At 44.3% G+C, this 15,929-nt stretch overlaps 1 protein-coding gene across 1 annotated transcript in view; it reads left to right on the top strand.

The window, feature by feature from the left end:
* The first annotated feature begins 1,536 nt into the window (after positions 1–1,536).
* Gnaq (G protein subunit alpha q) overlaps positions 1,537–15,929 on the top strand; it is a 248,661-nt gene continuing 234,268 nt past the window's right edge. The window contains exon 1 of the mRNA XM_005063781.4: positions 1,537–1,816. Coding sequence (XP_005063838.1) covers positions 1,681–1,816 — 136 coding nt within the window. The 5' untranslated portion in view covers positions 1,537–1,680. The remainder of the gene's footprint in view (positions 1,817–15,929) is intronic.

The raw sequence follows: 15,929 nt of genomic DNA, 5'->3' as shown, positions 1-15,929 counted from the left end.
TACACTGCAGCCTGAATCAACAGGAGCGGTTCATGGAAAGTACAAAATGTGAAGGCCTCGGCTTCTATAGAGGCAGGAAAATAATACGAATCTCACCTCTTGTTGTTGAGACACACTGAATTTGAATGAACAATTTTTTTCCCAAATAGAACCTTGAATGAAGAAGATCTTTTCTATTTATCAGCAAACCGTCTCAAATTAGAAGTGTAAAAACCAAATAGAATTTTACCTCAACGATATTGGTTTCTCCCCTTTCCTTATTTCATTCTCTCCCCTCCTCATTTTCTTTGATACGAAGTCTCATACTGCTGAGGTAGTAATCCCCCTGCCTCAGCCTATTGAATGTGGAGCTTATGGGCGTGACCCATACCTGTCTGGTTCCCTTAATTTTTGTACTTCTTGGCATTCTCCCAGAAGTCATCCTTAACTGTCAAGGGTCAATCCCATATCACTGGGCTATTTAACTTAGTGTGCTGGTAAGAACACAGAAAGCATTTCAGTGACCCGAAAAGTAGGAACGTATCAGGAGGCTCTTGGAAACTCGGACAGCTTAATTTTTCTCTTCCGGATTCAGATTCCTATCTGAGGATACCGAGGACAGTTCCGTCCACAAGAATCGCTTCTCTTCCCCAGTACAGAGTATCCCGTTTTCTAAGACGGCTCTCGGGTCAGAGGCCACTCGAGGCAGCTTCCAGCCCAATGGCGTTTTTCAAATAGGAAAGGGCAGCAGGGTTCCAGGGCAGCCCGAGGAGCAGCGCGTGAGCACCGCGTAGGGCTCCCGCGGCGCCGGCGGCCGGAGGGCAGGCCGAGGCCGCCATATTTTCGCCGACCACGCCCCGAAGGCCCGCGGGGTGTCCGCCTGCCGGCCCAGCTCCAGCGGCGGTGACCACCGCGCCCCGGACAGGCCAGAGGGGAGGGAGGCGGCGGCGGAGCGGGGCGGGCAGCCGGGGGCGGGGCGAACAGCGCGCGAGCTGTCCAGGAGGGGCCGCGGCACCGCCCCTCGTGTTGCGCCCGCCCCCTGATCCCGCCCTCCTCGCGCCGCCCCCTCCCTCCCGGATCTGTGCTCCAGTTCAGAGAAAGGAGAAAATGTGTGTGTGTGGCGAGGGGGAGGGCGAGCACTGAGCAGCCGCGGCGCGCCTGGCAATCGGGCCGGGTGGGCGTCCGGCGGAGGCGGGGGCGGAGGCGGGAGCGCGCGGCGGCCGGCTGCCCGGTTTGCGCGCGAGCCGAGTGGGCGCGGGCAGGCCGAGGGCGCCCGGAGCCGAAGCGGGTGGCGGCGAGGAGCGGACGCGCTGGGCGCGCGGAGCCGTCGGCGGTCGCTCGCTGCGGGGCCGCCTCGGTGGATGAACTCGGACCGCTGGGCGCACAGCCTAGGGCAGCGTCGGCGGCGGCGCGGGGCGCCAGGAGGGCCGCGCGCTCCCAGGGAAGGCGGCGTGTGAGCGCGGCCGGGCGCGGCGGCCTTTCCTCGCGCGCCCCAGGCCCCCGGCCCCACTCGTCCCCGGCCCGCCTGGGCTGCGGGCCCGGCTGTCGTCCTCCCCGCGGCTCCCTTGAGCTCGTTCCGGACGCGCGCCCGGGCGGCGGGGCTCCGCGGCCGCCGCTGCCTCGGGGGAGCGAGGGCGGAGGGTGTGTGTGCGCGCGTGTGAGCAGGGCGCCGGCGGGGCTGCAGCGAGGCACTTCGGAAGAATGACTCTGGAGTCCATCATGGCGTGCTGCCTGAGCGAGGAGGCCAAGGAAGCCCGGAGGATCAACGACGAGATCGAGCGGCAGCTGCGCAGGGACAAGCGCGATGCCCGTCGGGAGCTCAAGCTGCTGCTGCTGGGTGAGTGCGGCCCTCGGGCCCGTGTGCCCCCAGCCCCGGCTCGCCGCTGCCCTCCCCGCGCGCGCCCCCGACCGGCACCCGCACCCGCAGCCGCGCGCGCGCACACAGGGGCCGAGGGCCGGGGCTGAGCCGCGGCGTGCGCCTTCGGTGTCAGTCAGGGCCGAGCTCTGTGCGCCGCGTCTGCGGGACGGCTGAGCGTTCGCGCGAGCGGCGCGGGTGGGCGATGGCGTGTAGTGCGGTGGCCCGCCAGCGTCCATTGTGGCGCGTTGTGGGGTGGAAGAGGGAAGGGTGGAAACGGGGAGCAGACTCAGGACTGGATTCTGCTAGGAAAGGTGTGGAAGCCGTGGCCGGCGCCCCAAAGAAACCCGGCTAATCCACTGGGCAGGGGCGGGGCGGGAAGGCCAGCCCAAATGTGCTCTACCGTAGTCACTAGGCCACTGGGAGAAGCGACCCCACAAGAGTTGCTTGGCCAGTGGATGGTGACAGGCGTCTCTTCTGCACCATTCCTTCCGGATAAATATGAAGGATCTGGGAGGGTTGTACTGTGTGGTTGTTGACAGCGGATGGGTATCTTTTGTTTAACGAGGCGACCCAGATGTATGCCTGAATTCACTGCAGTTTCTACTGGAAACCAGCGCACAGCCTCTAGTTACTCTCCTGGAAACAAATAGAAACCTTTTGTTTCAAACGGACATTTTAGTATCTTGCCATCTGGGTTCCAAGAAAAACGGGAAGAATGCGAGAAAATTTCCCTCTAATCTCGTTTAAAAAACCAAAACAAAAAACGACAACTTGGCATTCTGCGTTAACACGAAGTTAGCAAGAAAATTCTGTTTTCAAATAGGAATTATATTGATTATTATCTCTGCGAGAATGTTCAGAATCAAACGATCAGGGTTCACGTACAAGCTAGCATGACATAAGTCCAAGCCATTGTGGTAGGAAGCGTGAGCAGCTTTGCAGGAACAGGCCTGAAAAATGTCTGCACTTGTGTTTATTTGTATGAGTAAAAATAACGCTTCTCAAACATTTCTCTAAGAAAAGGATATTGCATTGTTAGTTCGGATTTGAGAAGCGCCCCCTCCCCCCCTTTTTTTTTTTAATCTGGAGCATTCAATCTGCTGGCTCCAGGAACCCATTGCCTCTGGGACTGAACTGTTCATATGTACTGGATCGCTTACAATCAGGAACAAAATATAATCACAAATGGTTACCAGTGCTGTCTCCTTGCCTTGCCTTAAGTCTTCATATTGAAATCTAGTGAGGTAAATGTGCAAATATGAAGTATTCATAAAGAACAGAAGGCAAGGGCGGAATAGAAAGGTGGGTTTCAGGGGAATGGAACCAGGGGAAAATTGGATAAGTTAAGCCTGTCCACCCTTGTCATTCATTTCTGTTGCTTCTCATGGCTGAAAACGGGATGCTTTTTGATTTTTTTTTAACGAGAAGGGAAAAGCAAGGACAAGTAGAATAAATATGCAGTGTTCCAGTATACAATTAAGAGGAAAGACATGTATTTTAGAGATTTTTCTCTGAGACCTGGGTTTTAATTTTCCTTTGTTTACAGTCTTCATATGTTTGTGTTTAGCTAGGAACAGGGCATTTGAGGTCTCGTTAACCAAACTTATTTGCCTGAAATTTGACAGCTCCAGGTTTCCCAGCAGCTATGAGTTTGGTTTGTCAGAGGACCTAAGGCTTACATACCTGAGAGGGGAATACACTTACAGAGATACTTAATTACATGCTGTGTATTTTAATAACATATCATGCTTTAAAAATGAATGTGGAAATGATTGCTGAGAAAAACCCCCCACAGTTGTACTGCTAAAAAAGTGGTAGGTGCGAGTGTGAGGCTGCCCTCCCCCCACTTAATACATATTTGAGTAGAATTTCACACAGCCCCACCTCACCTAGCAAAGACAGGCTGTAAGAGGTGGTAGAAAAATTTGCTGTTTATTAAACACCTGCATCCGAGAGCAGCATTTAAAAAATGATACTTACCTGTCAGAAACAGGAGCCCTCGACATCATTAGCGGTCATTATTGTTCTCCGTCTACATAGGCTTCTCCCTCATATGCAGTACCCAAACTGTTTGTGTAGTCATGCCAGATCCTAAGTGTAAATCTCTGTGTGTGTATATGGGGATGTGACTTTACTGGCATATGAGTTTAGCCAGGAACTGAGTGGTGATTTGAACAAGGGAGGATTTTGGGGGAGGGGCTCCTTGGGGGAATTCCTGGTCTTGCTGCTTTGTGAGTAGTCTTCATTTCCTAGTTCTTTTGTTCATTTTACCAACCCATAGCCAGAAGAGGTTATAGAATATAGTCCTTCACAGTTTAAAGTTCTTTTGTCATTGTTGGTCACTTGTTTACATGAAGGGATCACCCTTGTGGTGAAATTCTGTGTAAAATTGCTTTCAAAGTAAGTTTTTGTTCAAGGCTGACATTCATGGAAAGGGTTTGCTCCACAGGGATGTAATTCATTGTTCACATAATAATATATTTCTTAATAAAATATAGCAGTGCCACAAAACAATGGTTATCAAGTGTGGCACTAAAGTTTGGGCTCTTTTGAGTCATAATCCAGTGTGCTCTGTATTTATTCTATGGTTGCTTACCCGTTTTGATTTCATTCTTCTTGAAGAATGATCTCTGACATTTCATCACAGAGTTTGTAATTTTTGTCTTATTCTCTATAATTCATTCATATTAGTGTTGGTTTTCTTTGACACCTCAAAGAAAACTTTGTATTCTATATAGAATATAGAATATACCAGAAGCTATTTGATATTTAATATCTTGCCTTTAGAGTTGAAACATCATGAATATTCATTAGATATTTCTGTTGTTGATACATAGGTGACAGCATTTAATTATTGATTTGTATTCAAGTTTCAGAGGAACAAATGGTCCTGAATGCTTTAGGTCATACATATTCACTGGGAAGTTTTATTCAGTTCCTTGAAGACACTAGCTCTCTCCCCAGTGACCTGTTGTTTTACATGTGTTTAAAATCTCTACTCTGTTGACCTTAGTCATCAAAGTAGCAACCCCTTTTTATGTATGGATTCCTTTTATTGAAAACAGGCAGCATTTATGTTAGTCATAGATGGAAGAATATATGTATTTGACCCTTGAAAGTGAATTACATACACATTTAAAATTCTTTTTTTTTTTTTTTTTTTTTACCAAGTGCTATTCATTCAGCATTTAGAACTCTAAGACATCGTGGGCACCTGTCTTGTTTGCCTGACTGAGATATGCCAGTTAAAGCTATTCAGTATTTCTAACTGTTGCCTGGAACCAGTGTAGTGTTTTACTAAACGCAGCCCATCCCTAGCCTTTGGCTATAGATACACTATTTTTTTTTTAAATTTTATTTTCCAGTTTAAATTTAGATAAGAAACAAGGTTGCTTCACAAGTCAGTTCCAGGTCCCTCTCCCATTCCCTCCCTTCCTCCCGAGCCCTCCCCTCCCCCCCCCCCCCGTTATCCCCTCATTTCCCCAGGGAGGGTGAGGCCCTCCATGGGGGTGTGCACATTTAAAATTCTTTATCTGTTCCATTCTGCAATCTTATGAGGTAGAATTGTGTTTGGTTTGTTTACTACTAAGTCCTAGCTTCTAGGACTGTATCTGTAAGAGTGGTCTTAATCAATACTTGCTGAATAAATAATTTTTTTGTGATCTTGAAAAAATTACATGTAGCCTGGCGGTGGTGGCGCACGCCTTTAATCCCAGCATTCGGGAGGCAGAGGCAGGCGGATCTCTGTGAGTTCGAGGCTGGGCTGGACCGATAGCCTCCAAAACAATACAGAGAAACCCTGTCTCGAAAAACCAAAAAAAAAAAAAAAAAAAAAAAAAAAAGAGAGAAAATTACATGTAATCCCAGGGTCCTAGATGTCTGTGCAATGCATTGTGTTTGTGCTGGGTATGTTAGAATGGGAACACCTTTTGATATTTGGAATCTAACCCAGCATATCACACTTGCTAAACAAGTGCTCCAACTTTATACTTTTTATTTTGAGACAAGGTCTCACTAAGTTGTTTAAGGAGGCTTCCTCCTACTCTATCCTCTTGACAGCTAAGATAACAGGCCTGCACCACTAGGTCCAGGTCAGTCATGCTTCTAGTGTGTAAATTTCAAGAAAACCAGTCCATTCTATACTTTGATTACTGTTTATCATATAAAGGCTAGTTTACACATGTCATATTTTTACTGGATGTTTTTCTCCCATGATACATTGTTCATAGTGAATTTTTAATATTCCTTTTTAGACGATCAAATAGATTTTTGTGGTTAATACATACACTGACATGACAGAAACTTCAGTGGTAAGTGCAGACTGTTAGGAATTGGAATTTGTTTTGGAAATTACAGGTGTAAAGCAAGAAGGGGACCTGGAAGGCTGGGAATGGGTGCTCTGCTCATCTTAAGTTAGAGAGTATTGCTTTGTGCGTATTTAAATACTCTTCCAATTCCCTCTTAGTAGCTGTCAGGGTTGGCTGCCCTGAGCCTCCTGCCCTGAAGATATCAAAATATGGTGTTGCTGTGAAGACTGACCAGCTTTTTTTTTTTTTTAATGCTTTTTGATCTTTTTGTGTTTAAAGTGTTTAAACATGTTTCTAAAAAAAATCAAGATTTATTTGCATGTATTTCTTCAAAAAAATAAAAAAATCAGAAAACTATTTATATTTGAATGCTGAAATGGAATCATGTCTTAGAAATCCAAGCCATAGCTCTGACTGACAGCCTTCAGAGTAAGATTTTTTTTTCCCACGGAGCTGTGTGGATTTCCTATCCTTATCCGTCTTGTGTCTGTCTTATGCCTGTGGATCGTCATCAGAGTTTTGGACTACATTAGAATCCTGCTGAAGGTTTTTCTGTGTGAAGTTACTCTGTGTGTTTCTGCTCAAATATTTGTATGTAGGGGCTGAAAAGGGAACCAGAAGTGCAATCTAGTAGCCATTTTGTTTACCACAAACAAAATTGGTAGCTTCTTTTTTATTTAGAAATACTAACCAGGTTCCTTTTTACGAGGTGGCTTATGTTCATTTTTCAGAAGTGCTCAATGAATGTAGTTTTTTTTATTACAGATGAATTTTTAAGGATCTGAAACAGCTTTTATAACTATGAGACTTATGTGTGCAATGCTGAACTTATCAGAAAAGGGAAAAGATTTTTCTTCATGATCCAGCCAATCTTTATATTGAGAAAAAATAAGCAGAATTTTCCAGGGTGATTTTGCTTCCAGCATCCATATCAATTTTTCTTTGATGGGAGCTGTTGTTGTGTTGATGTTAGTAGAACAATGCTTGGAATTTAAGGGGGAAAATAGGGAGTGAAGGGGATGCTTTGGGAGAGAGAAGCCATTTTCTGGTTGGGAATCTTTTCTTAAGAAGGCAGAGGGGCTGTCTCCTGCAGACCTGGCATACTGGGTTGAGAGGGATGCATATATTTGTAGTAACAGATTTAAACTCACTTCCTGACAATTTTCAAAGGGAAACTTCTACAGTGGCTGTTAGGCAATCATTAAGATTTGTGCAGAATTAATCCTAGGGAAGTGTGAAATAGCAATAGAAGGTAAGATGTTGGTAATTAAATCTGTGGCCGTAGCTGCACAGTAAACAGCATCTTCCGTTGTTTTGCTGAATGGAGTAACATGAAGAACAACTGTTCTTAGACCCGGACCCTGTTTTGAGTGCATGTCTGTTACTAATGATGCTCCATGGTCACTTTTGATTTGCTATGTCACTGATATGTAGACGTCTGACTGATTTCTTATCTAATGAGTGGCAACTGACAAGATGAATTAGAGTCCAAAGTGGTTTTTGAATCTGTGTTACACAGAAAAACAAACGGTTGTTGTGGCACTGAGAGCCCCAGACTGAATTTGCCGTGTTAGTTAGGCCTGTGGTTAGCCTTCATACCTAGCTGTCGTTTCTGAAGTCAGCATGGAATATTTGCTAAAAGCTTTGATTTTTAAAAAAAAAATTTTTGTTGCAGGAGATTGAATCTAGGGACCCATGTGTGCTAACCATGTGCTCACTGCTGAGAGCTACACCTTACCTCCAGCCTCTATAGTTCAGTATTAAAGAACAAAATTAGTGTTGTTCATTAGAAAAATTATGAAGATCTTGCACTTACTAAACAAATACTTGCCAATTACTGGAAAATAAACTTTTGGTCCAGATTTTCTTCCCAGTCATATATTAAGAAATAATCGCCAATCAGATGTTCTCCACATGAAGAGATGTTAAGCATGTCTGTGTGCAGAGCTTTGTGTTCCCTGAAACGTTGCTTAGTTATGTGCCAACAGGAAGGGCTGAATCTCCAGGCAGGCTTCTTGGTCGTTGCCTATGTCACGTTGCTGGCTTTTGTGTTGCTTCATCATGCAAAAGACAAAATGTATTGTAGACCATTGTAGGAGCCTTTCTGGAATTCACACAAGCAGGGAAAGTGGCTGGTCTGGAGAATGTGAATTCCTAACTTTATGTTCATTATTTCCTTGAGTCAGGTAACTGAAAAGCTACTGGAACGGAAGCTTCTGGATGGCAAAGATGGTGGCCCAGCATCACAGCAAGCATAGCTAATCTTACCTTGACTTTATGTTCAGTAAGAGCATGGAGGCAGCTAGATTCCCACAAGAAAGCAGAATAGTTGGAGGGAATGGATAATGATTTCTTACTTTATTTCCCAAAGGGTATTTATTGTCCATATGTTCTCCATTTTCCATTCCTCTCTGTTGAGTAGTGGCCCACCTAGGGCACACAGTAAGAGGCCTTGTGTTTTAGAGGTGGAATGCTTGTGGCCTCCTGGCTTCTAGTTCATTTCCTGCTGAGAAGGTTTCATTGTCACATTGCTTCAGGGTGGAAAGCAGTAGATGCAGCTGTTCTGGTGGAGTGCTGTTAGCCACACACGACCTTTGAAATCTCAGAATTCCAAGTGCAGCTATTGCAGGGTTAATCTTGGATTGTGACCAGTTGGATTGCCTTAGAAACAAAGTAGTTTCAAGTAAGTATTTAATGGGTTGTGGTGTGGTTGGGATCTGAAGTGTTATTAATGTCATTATATTCCCGAAACCTCACTGAAGGGAACAGTAATTGATCCACAAATTAAGGAGAAAGAGGCAGAGTGAAGCTTTTTGGCTCTGCTACAGAAAGTGAAGAGTCATGTTTAGAACCTAGTATGTATATTCTTTGGAGATAGCCTTGTGATTTTTCCCCCCCTTTGGAGAGCTGAAAACATGAATGAATTGCCTCTTTCAACTATTTGACTTTTTTTTTTTTTGGTTATTGTTAAAAGTTGGAAATAGAATTTCTTTTGTTCCTTTTTTGTGTTTTAAAACATGTTTCATTGTTTTTAGTATTTTTCTACACGTCTTTGCTGTAGGGGCAGCAGTGTCATCAGGGGCCTCTTTGCCACCATTTATTACCTGGTAGCTGCAGCTGTCTGTCTGTAGAGGTGCTTGTGCTCTGCCCAGCTCTGTTTCAGGCTCACAGCCTTGGTTACCACACCCCTTTTGAATACCCCCACCTGTTTATTCTCTCCTGATGTTAGTGAGGGTCCTCAATGTTGCTGTGTGCGTATTTACTCAGACTTGGAGAACTTCCCATTTCTGTCAGCCATCATGTGGCAGTGAGCTGTGCGTGAAGTTAGCTGCCTCGACACACTAAAGAAAGGGGATTGGCTTTCTTCAAGTAAAGGGCATTGGCTTTCTTCTGTTACTTTTGCTGTGATACCCGACAGAATGCCAAATCCGTTTTCCTTCCTTTTCCAGAGGGCAGGGACTTGAGATTGGTTCATGATTACCAGCAGAGAGCTAGTGAACCAGTGCAGGGTAATCCAATGGGCTGCTGGGTTTGCAAGTAGGATGCCTTGTGTTTGCTCGAATGGGAAGGTCCTGTGGGCTGTGGGCATGCGGTGGAGTAGCAGTGTGTCTTTGTTATGCGGTGCTTTGAACGCTGTGGTCTCAGTTATTTGACAGCATTATAGCATTTCTTTCTGATTGCATTTCCACATAGATCGCTAGGGAGGATGTGTTTTTGTTAGGTCCATTCAGTCTGGGGTACATTCTTTTAGGGGTGCATGTACATTTGTGTGTTTGTTTCAAGGTAGAGATACAATGATTTTTTTTTTTTTGGCAACATGAATTGATATTTTAAGGTCTGTACTTCACAATGCTTGCCTTATAATCAGTGTATGTTCTTTCTGCACATGGCGGATGCAATTTTCCTCTTGTCCTAGAGAGATGACCCATTTCCTGCGACTGGTTCTAATAATACAGGATGACTTTAATTCTTGTTCATAGTTTGCCCTTAAAAGAATTGCAGGATACTTAAGTGATTAACTCTCTTCACTCTGTAGCTCTTGTGGCATATTTTTGAGAACTGACAAGTCATACAATGATTTGAAACAATGGCAGATTGGCTTTGTGAAGTAATTAAGCACCATTATGGTACATTTTGAAATAGTTAATGCATATCTTCCCCCAGCCTGTAAAAAGGCAGTCAGTATTCCTGCCCTACTTGTCTTGATTTTTTTTTCCCCTCTCTTATAGAGTGATCTTAATCCGTAATTCTGTTAATTTGCTTAGTTTGTTTTTTTCTATAACGTAGAATGAAGAAATTAAATGAGATCTCCAAGGACCACATGAACTTAGAAACTCCTTCTCTTTTGTAACCTTGGACCTCAGTTACTTTCTGTCTTAGTTCATCTGTGGATGAGGGGCCTGAGTATGTGGGAGTGAGGAGGGTACCCCCCTCCTTTCATGAGCTTTACAAGGAAGCTTTGCCAGTCTGGTAGGCCTCTTGCTGACTAGCTTGGATCTTCTCTCTCCTTGCTGCAGTAACTCAGTGTGATACAGGCAGCCCTGCTGGTGGTGTGGGGTGTGGACAGGGTGCTGGTGCTCAGTTAGCAAGGCCTGAGAGTGAGGCTTTAGCTGTCCAGCTCTCCCTCCTGCTGCCTGCCTGGCATGCTGCTGATAGGAGCTGTGTGTCTTCACAGAGAGTGGTATCAAAATCCTTCTGTCATATCAGCATGGGTCTCTTGTTTCCTACAGGAAGGGCGATATCCTGGGAGGCACTGGGGTGGAGCTGGAGAGGCAGTGCCTGTGCCCTGCTCTCTTAGGCAGGACTCTTTTTTTTAACTACCCTTGCCAGCTTCCTCTGACTTGCTCCTTTTGCTTTTGTTTCACTGGGCTTTAAGTATTGCTTCTACTAGTTTACAAGTAATCTCTGTTTCCCAAGTGCAATTCTGCCATTTTCTGTGAGTGATCACTGGTGGGCTGGTGAGGTGGGCATTGAGGCCTCACATTCTAAAGAGGAACACATCCGGGGCTCTTTTGTATTTGGAGCTAGTAGGAGAGATGCAGCAGTAAGCAGAGCATTTATGTTCATTACATCACTGTGCCCCTCTTTCTCGGGCTTACAGTATATCCAGAAAAATACCCATGGCAGGGACATATAAAGAATTTCATACCTTTTTGTTTTAGATATATTTGATGCTATGATCTCTACCATTCTAGCTGGCATGTGCACAGTTAAGAGGAACCTTAAAGCAACTTCCTTTTCCCTTGTCTGCATCTCTAGAAGAGATGTGGTCAAAGAAACGCCAGCATGGCTCTCACTGAGGTCCTGGAAAAACTGAGAAGAGCCAGATACTGCCAGGGACGCCAGGCTGGTGACTGACGTCCACAAGCCCTCCTTTCCTCGGCCTGCTGTCTTCTCGGCATCTTAGCATCATGCTCCTGGCCTTGCTCTTGGATTTGTGGTTGGACAGTATTAGGGCAAGAACAGTGACAGGGCAGAGATGGGATCGAAGGTGTGGAAAGGCAGAGGGTGCTGCTGTTGTGTTCACCAGGGAGCGAAGGAGAAATGCCTGTCCTATTGCTCAGTGGCCTCCATCAGGAAGAGCAGGCCAGTGCTGCTGCTTCTTCCAGCTCTCCCCCACAGCATCTCTTGGTCTTCACTCTCATTCCTCTGTGGAGACTTAGGAGGTGGACAGTTGAGGAAGCTTGGGTTGGATGGGGGGACTGTGTTTTCAGTCACTTTTCTGCAGAGTAGGTGTACTCAGTTCAGAGCTAATGTACCGCAGAGTCTCGCAAAAAACGGTCCACATTTAAAAAGAGAGTTTCCACTCTGGTTCCACTATGGCTTTTCTTAATTTTTCTTTTTTGTCAGATCTGTGAGGTGCTTAAAAATAAGTTTGTTCTGAGAACCCTGCCCTCCTGTGATAGGTCATGAGGGTGTGTCTTGAGCCATCCTTGTCCAGGAAATGCTTTTATTTGGCTTGTTTCTCCTAGAGGAGAGCACATTTCAGTTGTCCAAAGCAACAAGAAGATAAGTAGTATCATGAGCTATTCTTGCTGGACAGATTGATATTCAGATAGAGGCATGTTTTGCAGAAAGAACTTAAAATTTTTAGTCTAGAAGAGTCTATCAAGGGGGTCTTCATCTTCAAATCTATTGTAGGCTTTTTTGTTGTTGTTTTTTAAAAATACAGTCTCATGTAGCTCAGGCTGGTTATGAATTCACTATGTTGCTGAACTCACTGTGTTGCTGAACGCACTGTGTAGATGAGGATGACTTTGAATTCCTGAACCTTCTGCCTCTACCTCTTAAGTTAAGTGCTGGATTTCTATATATATAGGCCACCATGCTCAATTCAGTGTGTTACTGGGGATGGAACCCTGGGCTTACTGCATGCTAGGCAAGACTTCTTTTAAAAAGATTTTTGAGAATGGGCCTGTATGCTGGGCACTGAATCCACAACCAGGTGCTTACTGAGCTTGTATTATCAGTGAATTACACCTGAGCCCCCTTCCCTAACAATTTTTAATTTTGTTTTTTGATTTTTTTGAGACACGGTTTCTCTGTGTAACAGCTTTGGCTGTTCTGGAACTCACTCTGTAGACCAGGATGGCCTCAAACTCACAGAGATCCTCTTGCCTCTGCCTCCCGAGTGCTGGGATTAAAGGTGTGCACCACCACTGCCAGGCTGTTCACTAACATTTAAAAAAAGTACTCAGTGTCTGTTTCTAATTGGAACCAGCATTGAAAATGGAGCTGCACTTAACCACAATCCCAACTGAATGGGATTTCTCGACTTAAAATATGGGAAATGTGTTTTAAAAGCAAGGAACAATTTGAAAGAACTATAGTTCTAGAGCAGAAAGATACTTCATGTCAGTCTTTAGTTCCATGACTCATTTTCTGACGTAACTAATGATTTGCCTTAGCTGACTCCTTGTAGCAAACTCTTGGTTTACAGTAGTGAGTCTGGAGGGAAGTGCTTGCTATGTCCAGTGACTAATGCTCTATGGACATACCTTTTTTTGTTATTTTCTTGAGACAGTGTCTTACTCTGTAGCTCTGGCTGTCCTGGAACTCACTCTGTAGACCAGACTGGCCTCAAATTCAGAGATCCACCTGTCTCTGCTTTCCTAGCGCTCATTCTTAGGTTTCTTATGTTGAACTATTTAGGATGTTCCCTGAGTAATGATTAGAATGTCAGATACCATTTCTTATGGTGACAAGTCCCATAACTTTTCTTATATTCTGTCTGATAGGCACCTAGCATTTTCTTGGTAAAGTGTAGTAGGAATATTAAAAACCCAGAGACAGATATAAGGTTCTAGGTGAAGATCAGATAAGCAAATCAGCCAGCCACTAGAGAGTTCTCACCTCTTCCAGTGCTCAGACAGAAGGGGTGATCCACTGAACCTCACACTGCTCCCGACTGCACTGCTGTTCAGACTCACTGAGACTGCACTGAGCTCCTTATATTCTCTCTAGTGCTGGGATTAAAGGTGTGAGCTCTGTTTCTCTTTTAGACAGATTTAATCTCACGTAGCCCAGGGTGGTCTTGAACTCACAGAGATCCATCTGCCTCTGTCTCCCGAGTGCTGAATTAAAGGTGTGTGCCACCACTGCCTGGCCTTTATGGCTAATGAGTGGCTTAGTTCTAAGTTAGGTGTATGGCTAACTAGTGGCTTAGCTCTGCACTCTGATTTTCAGGCACACTTTATTAGATCATTAACAAAATATCACCACAATAAAGTGTTGGAGGATATGATGAAACTTTATATATATTTCCTTAGGGAAACTTTCCAACTCTAAATACCTTTTCACTAAAGACCTCTGAGAAACCTGTAAGACTTCCTCCTGCTCCAGACCATGCATACTCTGAGAACTGAGTCTTCTCTGGGGTTGTTCTAAATCCCCAGAGGCTGTGAATTGCTCCTCAGATTATTACAGTGTATCCTCCAAGGATTAGTTAATTAATGCCTTCTGCATCAGTCACACAATTAAGTTTTTATATTTACATATTATATATATGTAATACAACTATTCTTCCTTTGTAGTATTGGATTTATATTGTTTTTTTCTTCTTTTTTTAAACTAGAGGTGAGCACTTAGTATTTTCGGGAATTTTGATTGTTTGTAAAACAGCAAAAAAATTTAGTAGTGAAAAAGCCATTTATATATACAAACTTCAAGTTTGAGACAAAAACATTTTTTCTCACTTGAGAGTTTTCTTATATCCTTAAATACATTTTATTTTTATGTTAACCTTTGAGTAAATGACTGTCCATTCTGTTATTTAATTATATTTTTGTTTGTTTTCAGTGATCATGAAATTATAGAAATGAGTAGTTTTTTCACACACAATTGAAAAGATGAAACAAATTAATTTATAGATATCTAAAATGTTCCAGTAAACTTAAGAAATATGACCGTTTTCTGGGTGTTTTTCCTTTCTATTCTGTTATATTTTCAGTGTTTTTTTGCATAGGTATGATCACGCTTTGATCACAGTTTGATACTGTCCTAAGTGTATTCTATGTAGTGTTATAGAGTTCACATTTGCATCTGAGATGGGTATATGATGCTCTGTATAGAGGAATTATACTAATTTGTTCAACTTTTCTCTTTAAGAATTATTTTATGTGTATTAGCGCTTTATCTTCACATATGTGTGTTCATATATGTGTGCTTGGTACCATGGAAGTCAGAAGAGGACATCAGATCCCCTGGAGCTGGAGTTACAGGTGGTTGTAAACCACCATGTCAGTTCTAGACAACTGAACGGGGATCCTCTGCAAGGGTGACAAGTGATTTTAATCACTGAGCAGTCTCTTCAGCTCCTCAGTTCTTTTCTGTTTTAACATGCAGATTTTTCTGTTTCCTTCCTTCCTTCCTTCCTTCCTTCCTTCCTTCCTTCCTTCCTTCCTTCCTTCCTTCCTCCTTCTCTCCCTCCCTCCCCTCCCTCCTTCTCTCCCTCCCTCCTTCTCTCCCTCCCTCCTTCTCTCCCTCCCTCCTTCTCTCCCTCCCTCCCTCCCTCCCTCCCTCCCTCCCTCCCTCCCTCCCTCCCTCCCTCCCTCCCTCCCTCCCTTCTTGCTTGTTTGTTTTTTCCTCTTCCTCTTCTTCCTTCCTCCTTCCTCCTCCTTCCTCCTCCTTCCTCTTCCCCCTTCCCCCTCCCCCCCTTTCTCCTTCTTCTCCTTTTCCTCCTTCTCCACCACCACCGGGTCTTATTATGCAGCTTTGGCTGACCTGAATTCTGTGTGCACCATGCTGACCTCACACAGTTCAGAGAACCCTGCTTTTCTGCCTTCTGAGTGCTGGGGCTAAAGACATTCACAATACTTGACATTCAGTGTTTCCTTTTAAAAATACTGCCCTAATGAAGTTATGGCTGGGCAGCTTTTTTTTTTTTTTTTTTTTTTTTTGAGGCAGGGTTTCTCAGTATTGTTTTGGAGGCTGTCCTGGAACCGCTTGGTAGACCAGGCTGGTCGAACTCACAGAGATCCGCCTGCCTCTGCCTCCCGAGTGCCGAGATTAAAGGTGTGCGCCAACAACGCCCGGCCTGGTTGGGCAGCTTTTAAAACAAAAACAATTGATAAATATAAATTCTATTTCTGGGTCAGAAGATATGAAAAAATGATTATTTTTCAGAAGATACAAAAAAATCAATATGATTAATAGATGATTGTATTTAATTCCCAGCAGTGTTATGGGGAAATTACTGCATTTGTAATCTGAAGATCTGCATTCGATCACTACTGAGAATCATAGTGGCCATGTTTGTTTTTACTTGAATTTCTTTTTTTTTTTTT

This window comes from Mesocricetus auratus, unplaced genomic scaffold (genome assembly GCF_017639785.1).
Source record: "Mesocricetus auratus isolate SY011 unplaced genomic scaffold, BCM_Maur_2.0 Super-Scaffold_4256, whole genome shotgun sequence".
NCBI lineage: Eukaryota > Metazoa > Chordata > Mammalia > Rodentia > Cricetidae > Mesocricetus > Mesocricetus auratus.
This window is presented reverse-complemented; position numbering and strand designations above follow the sequence as displayed.